The following is a 13820-nucleotide window of genomic DNA, read 5'->3' as shown; positions in this document are numbered from 1 at the left end:
TTTAGATGTGAGCCTGATGGACATGTCTCTTGTGGTCTCAGTTCTAGATATGGGACTGATGGACATGTCTCTTGTGGTCTCAGGTTTAGATGTGGGACTGATGGACATGTCTCTTGTGGTCTCAGGTTTAGATGTGGGACTGATGGACATGTCTCTTGTGGTCTCAGTTCTAGATGTGGGACTGATGGACATGTCTCTTGTGGTCTCAGGTTTAAATGTGGGACTGATGGACATGTCTCTTGTGGTCTCAGTTCTAGATTTGGGACTGATGGACATGTCTCTTGTGGTCTCAGTTCTAGATGTGGGACTGATGGACATGTCTCTTGTGGTCTCAGTTCTAGATGTGGGACTGATGGACATGTCTCTTGTGGTCTCAGTTCTAGATATGGGACTGATGGACATGTCTCTTGTGGTCTCAGGTTTAGATGTGGGACTGATGGACATGTCTCTTGTGGTCTCAGGTTTAGATGTGGGACTGATGGACATGTCTCTTGTGGTCTCAGGTTTAAATGTGGGACTGATGGACATGTCTCTTGTGGTCTCAGTTCTAGATTTGGGACTGATGGACATGTCTCTTGTGGTCTCAGTTCTAGATGTGGGACTGATGGACATGTCTCTTGTGGTCTCAGTTCTAGATATGGGACTGATGGACATGTCTCTTGTGGTCTCAGTTCTAGATGTGGGACTGATGGACATGTCTCTTGTGGTCTCAGGTTTAAATGTGGGACTGATGGACATGTCTCTTGTGGTCTCAGTTCTAGATGTGGGACTGATGGACATGTCTCTTGTGGTCTCAGTTCTAGATGTGGGACTGATGGACATGTCTCTTGTGGTCTCAGTTCTAGATGTGGGACTGATGGACATGTCTCTTGTGGTCTCAGGTTTAGATGTGGGACTGATGGACATGTCTCTTGTGGTCTCAGTTCTAGATGTGGGACTGATGGACATGTCTCTTGTGGTCTCAGTTCTAGATGTGGGACTGATGGACATGTCTCTTGTGGTCTCAGTTCTAGATGTGGGACTGATGGACATGTCTCTTGTGGTCTCAGTTCTAGATGTGGGACTGATGGACATGTCTCTTGTGGTCTCAGTTCTAGATGTGGGACTGATGGACATGTCTCTTGTGGTCTCAGTTCTAGATGTGGGACTGATGGACATGTCTCTTGTGGTCTCAGTTCTAGATGTGGGACTGATGGACATGTCTCTTGTGGTCTCAGTTCTAGATATGGGACTGATGGACATGTCTCTTGTGGTCTCAGTTCTAGATGTGGGACTGATGGACATGTCTCTTGTGGTCTCAGTTCTAGATATGGGACTGATGGACATGTCTCTTGTGGTCTCAGTTCTAGATATGGGACTGATGGACATGTCTCTTGTGGTCTCAGTTCTAGATATGGGACTGATGGACATGTCTCTTGTGGTCTCAGTTCTAGATGTGGGACTGATGGACATGTCTCTTGTGGTCTCAGTTCTAGATATGGGACTGATGGACATGTCTCTTGTGGTCTCAGTTCTAGATGTGGGACTGATGGACATGTCTCTTGTGGTCTCAGGTTTAAATGTGGGACTGATGGACATGTCTCTTGTGGTCTCAGTTCTAGATGTGGGACTGATGGACATGTCTCTTGTGGTCTCAGTTCTAGATGTGGGACTGATGGACATGTCTCTTGTGGTCTCAGTTCTAGATGTGGGACTGATGGACATGTCTCTTGTGGTCTCAGGTTTAGATGTGGGACTGATGGACATGTCTCTTGTGGTCTCAGTTCTAGATGTGGGACTGATGGACATGTCTCTTGTGGTCTCAGTTCTAGATGTGGGACTGATGGACATGTCTCTTGTGGTCTCAGTTCTAGATGTGGGACTGATGGACATGTCTCTTGTGGTCTCAGTTCTAGATGTGGGACTGATGGACATGTCTCTTGTGGTCTCAGTTCTAGATATTGGACTGATGGACATGTCTCTTGTGGTCTCAGTTCTAGATGTGGGCCTGATAAACATGTCTCTTGTGGTCTCAGTTCTAGATGTGGGACTGATGGACATGTCTCTTGTGGTCTCAGTTCTAGATATGGGACTGATGGACATGTCTCTTGTGGTCTCAGTTCTAGATGTGGGACTGATGGACATGTCTCTTGTGGTCTCAGGTTTAAATGTGGGACTGATGGACATGTCTCTTGTGGTCTCAGTTCTAGATGTGGGACTGATGGACATGTCTCTTGTGGTCTCAGTTCTAGATGTGGGACTGATGGACATGTCTCTTGTGGTCTCAGTTCTAGACGTGGGACTGATGGACATGTCTCTTGTGGTCTCAGTTCTAGATGTGGGACTGATGGACATGTCTCTTGTGGTCTCAGTTCTAGATGTGGGCCTGATAAACATGTCTCTTGTGGTCTCTGTCCCAGGTTCAGTCCGTACTACAGGACCAAGGAGAAGTTGTCTCTGAGCTCCGTCTCCTACAGTAACTCGATAGAAGGCCGGAGGACTTTCTGCCGCTTTGACCTCACTGGAACCTGCAACGATGACGAGTGCAGATGGTGAGGACGGATTCCGCTCTTCTTTGCTCTTCATTTGGTCCCTGGTGGTTTCATGTCTCTGGTCTCTGCAGGCAACACATGAGGAATTGCACTCTGACTGGAAACCAGCTGTTCCAGGACATCCTGTCCTACAACCTGCCTCTCATCGGGTGCTCTGATCTCAGCCTGGACGAGGACGTGGCGGTCTCCACAGGTCGGCCTCAGAATGACGTGTTCTTGGACACGAGTGGTCCAGTCGGTGGGACGCCCCTTCACATGTTTCTATCTTGTTGTAGAAAAGTACATGAAGAAGCTGTTCGGCACAAACAAAGACCGGATGGGTGTCGACCAGAAGGCCGTTCTCCTCGTCAGCAAAGTGAACGAAAGCAAGCGACACGGTGAGGGACCTTTTCGTCTCTTAACTCTCATCATCGTCATCCGGTAACGTGACCTCTGACCTGTCTGTCCTCCTTCAGTCCCTCCTTTCACCACCTGTAAAGACACAAGGACGTGGCGACCAACGGCGGCGGCACAGAGCAGCTTCAGCCCGGAGGACGAGAGCGAGGACGAGTCGGCAGGAGGACACCTGACCACGAGGAGACACGGTGAGGACAGACGAGTTTAATGGAATGAGATGCAACTGATGACTCGGATCCCCGTCTTATTCTCCTGGTGTCCACTAGGGGCATCACTGCACTATTATAGAGATAATACATGTTGTTCTCCTGGTGTCCACTAGGGGCATCACTGCACTATTATAGAGATAATACATGTTGTTCTCCTGGTGTCCACTAGGGGCATCACTGCACTATTATAGAGATAATACATGTTGTTCTCCTGGTGTCCACTAGGGACATCACTGCTCTATTATAGAGATAATACATGTTGTTCTCCTGGTGTCCACTAGGGGCATCACTGCACTATTATAGAGATAATACATGTTGTTCTCCTGGTGTCCACTAGGGGCATCAATACTGTATTATAGAGATGATACATGTTGTTCTCCTGGTGTCCACTAGGGGCATCAATACTGTATTATAGAGATAATACATGTTGTTCTCCTGGTGTCCACTAGGGGCATTAATGCTGTATTATAGAGATAATACATGTTGTTCTCCTGGTGTCCACTAGGGGCATTAATACTGTATTATAGAGATGATACATGTTGTTCTCCTGGTGTCCACTAGGGGCATTAATACTGTATTATAGAGATGATACATGTTATTCTCCTGGTGTCCACTAGGGGCATTAATACTGTATTATAGAGATGATACATGTTGTTCTCCTGGTGTCCACTAGGGACATCACTGCTCTATTATAGAGATAATACATGTTGTTCTCCTGGTGTCCACTAGGGGCATTAATACTGTATTATAGAGATAATACATGTTGTTCTCCTGGTGTCCACTAGGGGCATCACTGCACTATTATAGAGATAATACATGTTGTTCTCCTGGTGTCCACTAGGGGCATCAATACTGTATTATAGAGATGATACATGTTGTTCTCCTGGTGTCCACTAGGGGCATTAATACTGTATTATAGAGATGATACATGTTGTTCTCCTGGTGTCCACTAGGGGCATTAATACTGTATTATAGAGATAATACATGTTGTTCTCCTGGTGTCCACTAGGGGCATTAATACTGTATTATAGAGATAATACATGTTGTTCTCCTGGTGTCCACTAGGGGCATTAATACTGTATTATAGAGATGATACATGTTATTCTCCTGGTGTCCACTAGGGGCATTAATACTGTATTATAGAGATGATACATGTTGTTCTCCTGGTGTCCACTAGGGGCATTAATACTGTATTATAGAGATGATACATGTTGTTCTCCTGGTGTCCACTAGGGACATCACTGCTCTATTATAGAGATAATACATGTTGTTCTCCTGGTGTCCACTAGGGGCATCACTGCACTATTATAGAGATAATACATGTTGTTCTCCTGGTGTCCACTAGGGGCATTAATACTGTATTATAGAGATAATACATGTTGTTCTCCTGGTGTCCACTAGGGGCATCACTGCTCTATTATAGAGATAATAGATGTTGTTCTCCTGGTGTCCACTAGGGGCATCACTGCTGTATTATAGAGATAATACATGTTGTTCTCCTGGTGTCCACTAGGGGCATCACTGCACTATTATAGAGATAATACATGTTGTTCTCCTGGTGTCCACTAGGGGCATCACTGCACTATTATAGAGATAATACATGTTGTTCTCCTGGTGTCCACTAGGGGCATCACTGCACTATTATAGAGATAATACATGTTGTTCTCCTGGTGTCCACTAGGGGCATCACTGCACTATTATAGAGATAATACATGTTGTTCTCCTGGTGTCCACTAGGGGCATCAATACTGTATTATAGAGATAATACATGTTGTTCTCCTGGTGTCCACTAGGGGCATTAATACTGTATTATAGAGATGATACATGTTGCTCTCCTGGTGTCCACTAGGGGCATTAATACTGTATTATAGAGATAATACATGTTGCTCTCCTGGTGTCCACTAGGGGCATTAATACTGTATTATAGAGATAATACATGTTGTTCTCCTGGTGTCCACTAGGGGCATTAATACTGTATTATAGAGATGATACATGTTGTTCTCCTGGTGTCCACTAGGGGCATTAATACTGTATTATAGAGATGATACATGTTATTCTCCTGGTGTCCACTAGGGGCATTAATACTGTATTATAGAGATGATACATGTTGTTCTCCTGGTGTCCACTAGGGGCATTAATACTGTATTATAGAGATGATACATGTTGTTCTCCTGGTGTCCACTAGGGGCATCAATACTGTATTATAGAGATAATACATGTTGCTCTCCTGGTGTCCACTAGGGACATCACTGCTCTATTATAGAGATAATACATGTTGTTCTCCTGGTGTCCACTAGGGGCATCACTGCACTATTATAGAGATAATACATGTTGTTCTCCTGGTGTCCACTAGGGGCATCAATACTGTATTATAGAGATAATACATGTTGTTCTCCTGGTGTCCACTAGGGACATCACTGCTCTATTATAGAGATAATACATGTTGTTCTCCTGGTGTCCACTAGGGGCATCACTGCACTATTATAGAGATAATACATGTTGTTCTCCTGGTGTCCACTAGGGGCATCAATACTGTATTATAGAGATGATACATGTTGTTCTCCTGGTGTCCACTAGGGGCATTAATACTGTATTATAGAGATGATACATGTTGCTCTCCTGGTGTCCACTAGGGGCATTAATACTGTATTATAGAGATAATACATGTTGCTCTCCTGGTGTCCACTAGGGGCATTAATACTGTATTATAGAGATAATACATGTTGTTCTCCTGGTGTCCACTAGGGGCATTAATACTGTATTATAGAGATAATACATGTTATTCTCCTGGTGTCCACTAGGGGCATTAATACTGTATTATAGAGATGATACATGTTGTTCTCCTGGTGTCCACTAGGGACATCACTGCTCTATTATAGAGATAATACATGTTGTTCTCCTGGTGTCCACTAGGGGCATCACTGCACTATTATAGAGATAATACATGTTGTTCTCCTGGTGTCCACTAGGGGCATTAATACTGTATTATAGAGATAATACATGTTGTTCTCCTGGTGTCCACTAGGGGCATTAATACTGTATTATAGAGATAATACATGTTGTTCTCCTGGTGTCCACTAGGGGCATTAATACTGTATTATAGAGATAATACATGTTGTTCTCCTGGTGTCCACTAGGGGCATTAATACTGTATTATAGAGATAATACATGTTGTTCTCCTGGTGTCCACTAGGGGCATTAATACTGTATTATAGAGATAATACATGTTGCTCTCCTGGTGTCCACTAGGGGCATTAATACTGTATTATAGAGATAATACATGTTGTTCTCCTGGTGTCCACTAGGGGCATTAATACTGTATTATAGAGATAATACATGTTGCTCTCCTGGTGTCCACTAGGGGCATCACTGCACTATTATAGAGATAATACATGTTGTTCTCCTGGTGTCCACTAGGGGCATTAATACTGTATTATAGAGATAATACATGTTGTTCTCCTGGTGTCCACTAGGGGCATCACTGCTGTATTATAGAGATAATACATGTTGCTCTCCTGGTGTCCACTAGGGGCATTAATACTGTATTATAGAGATAATACATGTTGTTCTCCTGGTGTCCACTAGGGGCATTAATACTGTATTATAGAGATAATACATGTTGCTCTCCTGGTGTCCACTAGGGGCATTAATACTGTATTATAGAGATAATACATGTTGTTCTCCTGGTGTCCACTAGGGGCATTAATACTGTATTATAGAGATAATACATGTTGCTCTCCTGGTGTCCACTAGGGGCATCACTGCACTATTATAGAGATAATACATGTTGTTCTCCTGGTGTCCACTAGGGGCATTAATACTGTATTATAGAGATGATACATGTTATTCTCCTGGTGTCCACTAGGGGCATCAATACTGTATTATAGAGATAATACATGTTGTTCTCCTGGTGTCCACTAGGGGCATCACTACTGTATTATAGAGATAATACATGTTGTTCTCCTGGTGTCCACTAGGGGCATCACTGCACTATTATAGAGATAATACATGTTGTTCTCCTGGTGTCCACTAGGGGCATCACTACTGTATTATAGAGATCACTCTGTAAACCAACCAAACTGTCATTTAAAGAGTTAAAATGGTGGTTCAATAAGGGGATTGGTTGTACTGTTCTACATAAACCCTGAACACCGATGTGACCTCTGTCTCTTTTCCAGACGGCGTTTCGAGGACGAGCCAGTCTGCTCTGGACGTTTGCGTCACATCGGAGGACAAACGTTATTTTATCAGTGAGACGGACGACATTTCGAACCTGGAGACCAGCGTCCTGGAGAGTCCCCGAGACACTCAGCTGTGGATCAAGTTGGCTTTCAAGTACCTCAATCAGAACGAAACGTGAGTTCTGATCTGTTCTCTACTTGTGTAAGATGACAACCTCATGTTCCTGTGTCTGTTTACTTCTGTAAGATGAGAACCTCATGTTCCTGTGTCTGTTTACTTCTGTAAGATGACAACCTCATGTTCCTGTGTCTGTTTACTTCTGTAAGATGAGAACCTCATGTTCCTGTGTCTGTTTACTTCTGTAAGATGACAACCTCATGTTCCTGTGTCTGTTTACTTCTGTAAGATGAGAACCTCATGTTCCTGTGTCTGTTTACTTCTGTAAGATGACAACCTCATGTTCCTGTGTCTGTTTACTTCTGTAAGATGAGAACCTCATGTTCCTGTGTCTGTTTACTTCTGTAAGATGAGAACCTCATGTTCCTCTGCAGGTCTGTTTACGTCTGTAAGATGAGAACCTCATGTTCCTCTGCAGGTCTGTTTACTTCTGTAAGATGAGAACCTCATGTTCCTCTGCAGGTCTGTTGTATACTTCTGTAAGATGAGAACCTCATGTTCCTCTGCAGGTCTGTTTACTTCTGTAAGATGAGAACCTCATGTTCCTCTGCAGGTCTGTTTACTTCTGTAAGATGAGAACCTCATGTTCCTCTGCAGGTCTGTTGTATACTTCTGTAAGATGAGAACCTCATGTTCCTGTGTCTGTTTACTTCTTTAAGATGAGAACCTCATGTTCCTGTGTCTGTTTACGTCTGTAAGATGAGAACCTCATGTTCCTCTGCAGGTCTGTTTACGTCTGTAAGATGAGAACCTCATGTTCCTCTGCAGGTCTGTTTACTTCTGTAAGATGAGAACCTCATGTTCCTCTGTCTGTTTACTTCTGTAAGATGAGAACCTCATGTTCCTCTGCAGGTCTGTTGTATACTTCTGTAAGATGAGAACCTCATGTTCCTGTGTCTGTTTACTTCTTTAAGATGAGAACCTCATGTTCCTGTGTCTGTTTACTTCTGTAAGATGAGAACCTCATGTTCCTCTGCAGGTCTGTTTACTTCTGTAAGATGAGAACCTCATGTTCCTCTGTCTGTTTACTTCTGTAAGATGAGAACCTCATGTTCCTCTGCAGGTCTGTTGTATACTTCTGTAAGATGAGAACCTCATGTTCCTGTGTCTGTTTACTTATTTAAGATGAGAACCTCATGTTCCTGTGTCTGTTTACTTCTGTAAGATGAGAACCTCATGTTCCTCTGCAGGTCTGTTTACGTCTGTAAGATGAGAACCTCATGTTCCTCTGCAGGTCTGTTTACTTCTGTAAGATGAGAACCTCATGTTCCTGTGTCTGTTTACTTCTGTAAGATGAGAACCTCATGTTCCTCTGCAGGTCTGTTGTATACTTCTGTAAGATGAGAACCTCATGTTCCTGTGTCTGTTTACTTCTTTAAGATGAGAACCTCATGTTCCTGTGTCTGTTTACTTCTGTAAGATGAGAACCTCATGTTCCTCTGCAGGTCTGTTTACGTCTGTAAGATGAGAACCTCATGTTCCTCTGTCTGTTTACTTCTGTAAGATGAGAACCTCATGTTCCTCTGCAGGTCTGTTTACTTCTGTAAGATGAGAACCTCATGTTCCTGTGTCTGTTTACTTCTGTAAGATGAGAACCTCATGTTCCTGTGTCTGTTTACTTCTGTAAGATGAGAACCTCATGTTCCTCTGCAGGTCTGTTTACGTCTGTAAGATGAGAACCTCATGTTCCTCTGCAGGTCTGTTGTATACTTCTTTAAGATGATAACCTCATGTTCCTGTGTCTGTTTACGTCTGTAAGATGAGAACCTCATGTTCCTCTGCAGGTCTGTTGTATACTTCTTTAAGATGATAACCTCATGTTCCTGTGTCTGTTTACTTCTGTAAGATGAGAACCTCATGTTCCTCTGCAGGTCTGTTTACGTCTGTAAGATGAGAACCTCATGTTCCTCTGCAGGTCTGTTGTATACTTCTTTAAGATGAGAACCTCATGTTCCTGTATTTTCAATTCAATTCAGTTTATTTTGTTTAGCCCAATATCACAAATGACAAACTCTCCTCAGAGGTCTTTACAATCTGTACACATACGACATCCCTGACCTTTGACCTCACATCGGATCAGGAACAACTCCCCAAAAATAACCTTTGACAGGGAAAAAAGGGAAGAAACCTTCAGGAGAGCAACAGAGGAGGATCCCTCTCCCCGGATGGACAGATGAATAGATGTCATGTGACCAGATGAACAGAGTTACAGAGTTACATAAACACATTACATGAATATGACAATGTATGAATGGAACTCCAATCCATGAAACAGAAGGAGGTAGAGAGGAGGGGGGGGCGGGGCATCAGCAGGGCCAATGGGAGGCCGGCTCACCAGCATCAGACACCTCCAGGTCCAATGGACCCTATGAGATGTGAAGTCACAACGACTCCGGGGAGGAAGCAGAGTTAATAAGGTGCAATGGAGAGATGTAAATTCATCCATAAGGAGAGAGAGAAGAGGAGATAGGTGCTCAGTGTATCCTAAAACATCCCCCAGCAGCCTATAAGCCTATAGCAGCATATCAAGGGGCTGGACCAGGGCAAACCTGATTCAGCCCTAACTATCAGCAAATGTTGTATACTTCTGTAAGAAGAGAACCTCATGTTCCTCTGCAAGTCTGTTTTATACTTCGGTAACATGAGAACCTCATGTTCCTCTGCAGGTCCGCAGCAGAGTGTTTGGAAGCAGCCTTGAACACACTGTCACGAGCTCTGGAGAGTAACTGTGAGAACCCTGAGGTGTGGAGCCACTATCTGTCCCTGTTCTCAAGGCGGGGAAGCAGGGAGGAGGTCCAGGAGATGTGTGAAATGGCTGTGGAACACGCTCCAAACTACCAAGTGTGGTGGAACGTAAGAAAGATTTCTATCTGATGAATATATAATAATAGAGCGGTTCCTCTCAGACCCTGGCGGCCATGATAACCGTGTCTTCCTCTTAGTATCTAAAGCTGGAGAGCTCATTTGAGGGGAAGGACTATGTCTGTGACCGCCTGCTGCTCTTCCTGGTCTCTGAAGCGTCTCCTTTGGTCACCGACCGGCTGTCCTTCCAACTGATGGAGGCTCTGCTCTACAGAGTCCAGCTCAACCTGTTCACGGGCCGCATGGAGAGCGCTCTGGCTATTCTCCAGGTGAGTGGAGGGCCATACTCGGTCTGTCCGAGATGGTGGACGTGAAGGTGAAGGTTGTGTTTGTGTGCAGAACGCCTTGAAGTCAGCCCGTGACAGGAGCATCGCCGAGCACCTGACGGCCGGCGACCGGGCGCTGGTGTGGCTCTCCTACATCCACCTGACGGAGTTCGATCGGCTGCCGGCCGGCCTGCTGGACCCGGAGGAGTCCGGTCCGTCCCGGCTGGTCAGCAGAGAGTCCTTCCTGCTGCCCTGGAGGACGCCGCAGGACGTCAGCACGCCGCTGCACATCCTCGTGGCTCTCTTTAGAGGTAGAGACAAAGGCCAGTCCTTTCAGCTCTTCTGTCTGTTCTCCGTCTACTACGTTCCTCTGCTTCCCTTCAGACGCCGTGCATCAGTGCTCCGATGAGGCTCTGTCTCCGAGCCAGAGGACGCTGGTCTGCCTTCCTCTTCACACCAACCTCGTCTTCCTCTACCAGCTGCTGGAGAGGTGAGGAGGCGTGAGATCCACCATGTAGACACAACACAGCTGTTCTATTGGGAAAGATGCTCACTCTTCACTGACTATCCAGATGTTGTTACTAAAACGGTTGAACCATCATGTCATGATGCTTATCACCAATACTCAGCTGGAGTATTAATACACAACTTTACATTGGTCTGATAATATAAAAGAATCTATGATCCAAATAATAAACATCAGGAACTGAAGAAACCAAAATAAATGTAATTTTATTATTATCCACAGCTCCTCTTTATAACCCAAAATGCACTGGAGCGGAGGAGGATTTGCTCTGTTGTCAGTTTATGGAGCAGGTAGTTTTGGTATGCAGGTATACTTTAGGTTCACTTAAGGTGGACTGACCTTTTAAGGTGGACCAGCTGAGTTTAGCTCAACGTTTATTTTTTATATTTCTGTGAACTGTTGAGTGAGTTAACTTCCCTGCTGTAAACTATGTTCTGTAAATGTGAACACTGCTTATGAAGTTGTTACTGTAAATGTATCAGTAGTAATGTAAGTACTTTTGCTTGGTGCTCTACATGAGTTTATGTAACTCTGTTCATCTGGTCACATGACATCTATTCATCTGTCCATCCGGGGAGAGGGATCCTCCTCTGTTGCTCTCCAGAAGGGTTCTTCCCTTTTTTACCCTGAAAGTTTTTTTTTTTCTGTTTCCTGATCCGAGGTCAAAGGTCAGGGATGTCGTATGTGTACAGGCTGTAAAGCCCTCTGAGGATAATTCGTAATTTGTGATAGTGGACTATAGAAAATAAACTGAACATGTTGTGTCCCTGCAGGTTTGATGAGGGCGTAGCTCTGGTGGAGTCTCTGCTGGAGCTCCGCCCAGAGTCCTGCGCTCTGAGAGACGATCTGGCCGAGCTCCACATCAGGAAGGGACATTCAGACAAGGCGGTCAGCATGTGGCTTCACGCTCTGGCAGAGTGTCCCAACAACGCCGACGTCTTCTACCACTCCTGCAAGTTCCTCATGGCTCAGGTGAGCCCAGGTGGTCAGGGTCACATGATCAGCTTCACCCTGGTCTAACTAGTGCAGAGAAAATGAAGGTCCATGTGTTTACGTGTTGTCCAACAGGAGAAGTCCAGTGCCATCGCTCCTCTGTTCCGAGGGTTCATCCTGTCGCTGTGTGAGGACCAACAGAGTCAGAAGAAGCCGGTGGACGTTCTGCGGTGAGTAACCGCCACTGAACTGAACGGTGAACATATTGAGGACTTTGAGGAGTTACAGTTGGTTGTTTTGTCCCTTCAGACACATCCTTGGTTTCCCCAATGAGGAGCTGCTGAGAGGGCCGATCATCAAGGAGCTTCAGGAGCAGCTCGGCCAGCAGATGCCCTACCTACATCTCATCCACTGGTGAGAGGGAGAGAGAGGGAGAGAGAGGGAGAGAGAGGGAGGGAGGGAGAGAGAGGGAGGGAGAGAGGGAGGGAGAGAGAGAGAGAGAGGGAGAGAGAGAGAGAGAGAGAGAGGGAGGGAGGGAGGGAGAGAGAGGGAGGGAGAGGGAGGGAGAGAGAGAGAGAGAGAGAGAGAGAGAGAGAGAGAGAGAGAGAGAGAGAGAGAGAGAGAGAGAGAGAGAGAGAGAGAGAGAGAGAGAGAGAGAGAGAGAGAGAGAGAGAGAGAGAGAGAGAGAGAGAGAGAGAGAGAGAGAGAGATCGATCAAAAGTCGACAGAAACTCATGACATGTTGTTTATGAATCAGGTTAAAGTGTACTTATTGTGTTGGTTGTGTGTCCAGTCGCTGGCAGTGGCTCCACGGCTCTGTGGACGAGACGGTGGACGCCTTCGAGAGAGCACTGGGATCAGCCATGCAGCTGGAGGAGCTCCACAAACTCTGGATGGAGTGAGTGTTTTCATGTTCACTGTCTAGATTTCATACGGCCCGCAGCTTCGGTCTTATAATGTGTTAGTTATAGCTCTGTCAGAATAAATAAATCATACAAATGTAAAGATGTAATTCCTCCTTTCACCAGACGGTGGCAGCACCGTTCTAAAGGGGCGTTCACACCAAACGTTTCGCAACTCTCCAGCCAATCAGCGTTGAGATGCTCCGCCCGTTGGGCTGCTGCTGCTCTAGCAGCGCTGGAAGTTATCCAGACGGAGTCGGTGGAACTCCCCGAGCGGTGTGAGCCTACGGGTGATGTTATGAACCCAGACACCAGGGCGTTAGATGTTCCCACGTTTATGGGATGTCCTCAACAAGTATAAAGCAGAACTAGCGGTTATTTTGACCGTGGTGAACGGCGGAAATTCTAACTGTTTTTACGGAGACGAGCCACGGAGATAAGCCACGCCCCCTTTTCGCGTCTACCGCGCCTGTGCATTGACTTTGAACGCAGCACAACTTGTCGGGCGACAAAACGCACGCGAGTAAAGCGTTGCGAATATTGGCCTCGCGTTTGGTGTGAACGCAGCATGATGCTATCTGGCTCTGCATCCGAACCCTTCTCGAATCATTTCTGCCATGGCGACCGCAAAAAAAAAGAGAACAGTTGACTGAGGTTGTTTTAAAGTTTAATGATAACAGACCACTTTGCATTACTTATAACTCCTCTTTAAAATGTTCATGAGGCAAAGATATTTAACTCATGGAAATTGAAGGTATTCTATACAGTTTGTTCAATGTTATCTGACTGAATGAAAGGCTGAATTGTGTTTTTAGAGTTGTTCACTTATATTTGGT

At 45.3% G+C, this 13820-nt stretch overlaps 1 protein-coding gene across 5 annotated transcripts in view; it reads left to right on the top strand.

Annotated features, from left to right (window-relative positions):
* LOC117731773 (zinc finger C3H1 domain-containing protein-like) overlaps positions 1–13820 on the top strand; it is a 40153-nt gene that overhangs the window by 18952 nt on the left and 7381 nt on the right. For all 5 annotated transcript variants that reach the window (XM_034534134.1, XM_034534135.1, XM_034534132.1 and 2 more), the window contains exons 17-29: positions 2400–2531; positions 2603–2724; positions 2807–2908; positions 2987–3115; positions 7315–7492; positions 10162–10348; positions 10438–10626; positions 10697–10934; positions 11008–11113; positions 11923–12121; positions 12218–12312; positions 12392–12496; positions 12876–12980. In XM_034534134.1, coding sequence (XP_034390025.1) covers positions 2400–2531; positions 2603–2724; positions 2807–2908; positions 2987–3115; positions 7315–7492; positions 10162–10348; positions 10438–10626; positions 10697–10934; positions 11008–11113; positions 11923–12121; positions 12218–12312; positions 12392–12496; positions 12876–12980 — 1887 coding nt within the window. The remainder of the gene's footprint in view (positions 1–2399; positions 2532–2602; positions 2725–2806; positions 2909–2986; positions 3116–7314; positions 7493–10161; positions 10349–10437; positions 10627–10696; positions 10935–11007; positions 11114–11922; positions 12122–12217; positions 12313–12391; positions 12497–12875; positions 12981–13820) is intronic.

The sequence above is a fragment of the Cyclopterus lumpus genome, chromosome 6 (assembly GCF_009769545.1).
Source record: "Cyclopterus lumpus isolate fCycLum1 chromosome 6, fCycLum1.pri, whole genome shotgun sequence".
Lineage (NCBI taxonomy): Eukaryota > Metazoa > Chordata > Actinopteri > Perciformes > Cyclopteridae > Cyclopterus > Cyclopterus lumpus.
The sequence above is the reverse complement of the archived record's forward strand: the minus strand, read 5'-3'. Positions and strand labels throughout refer to the sequence as shown.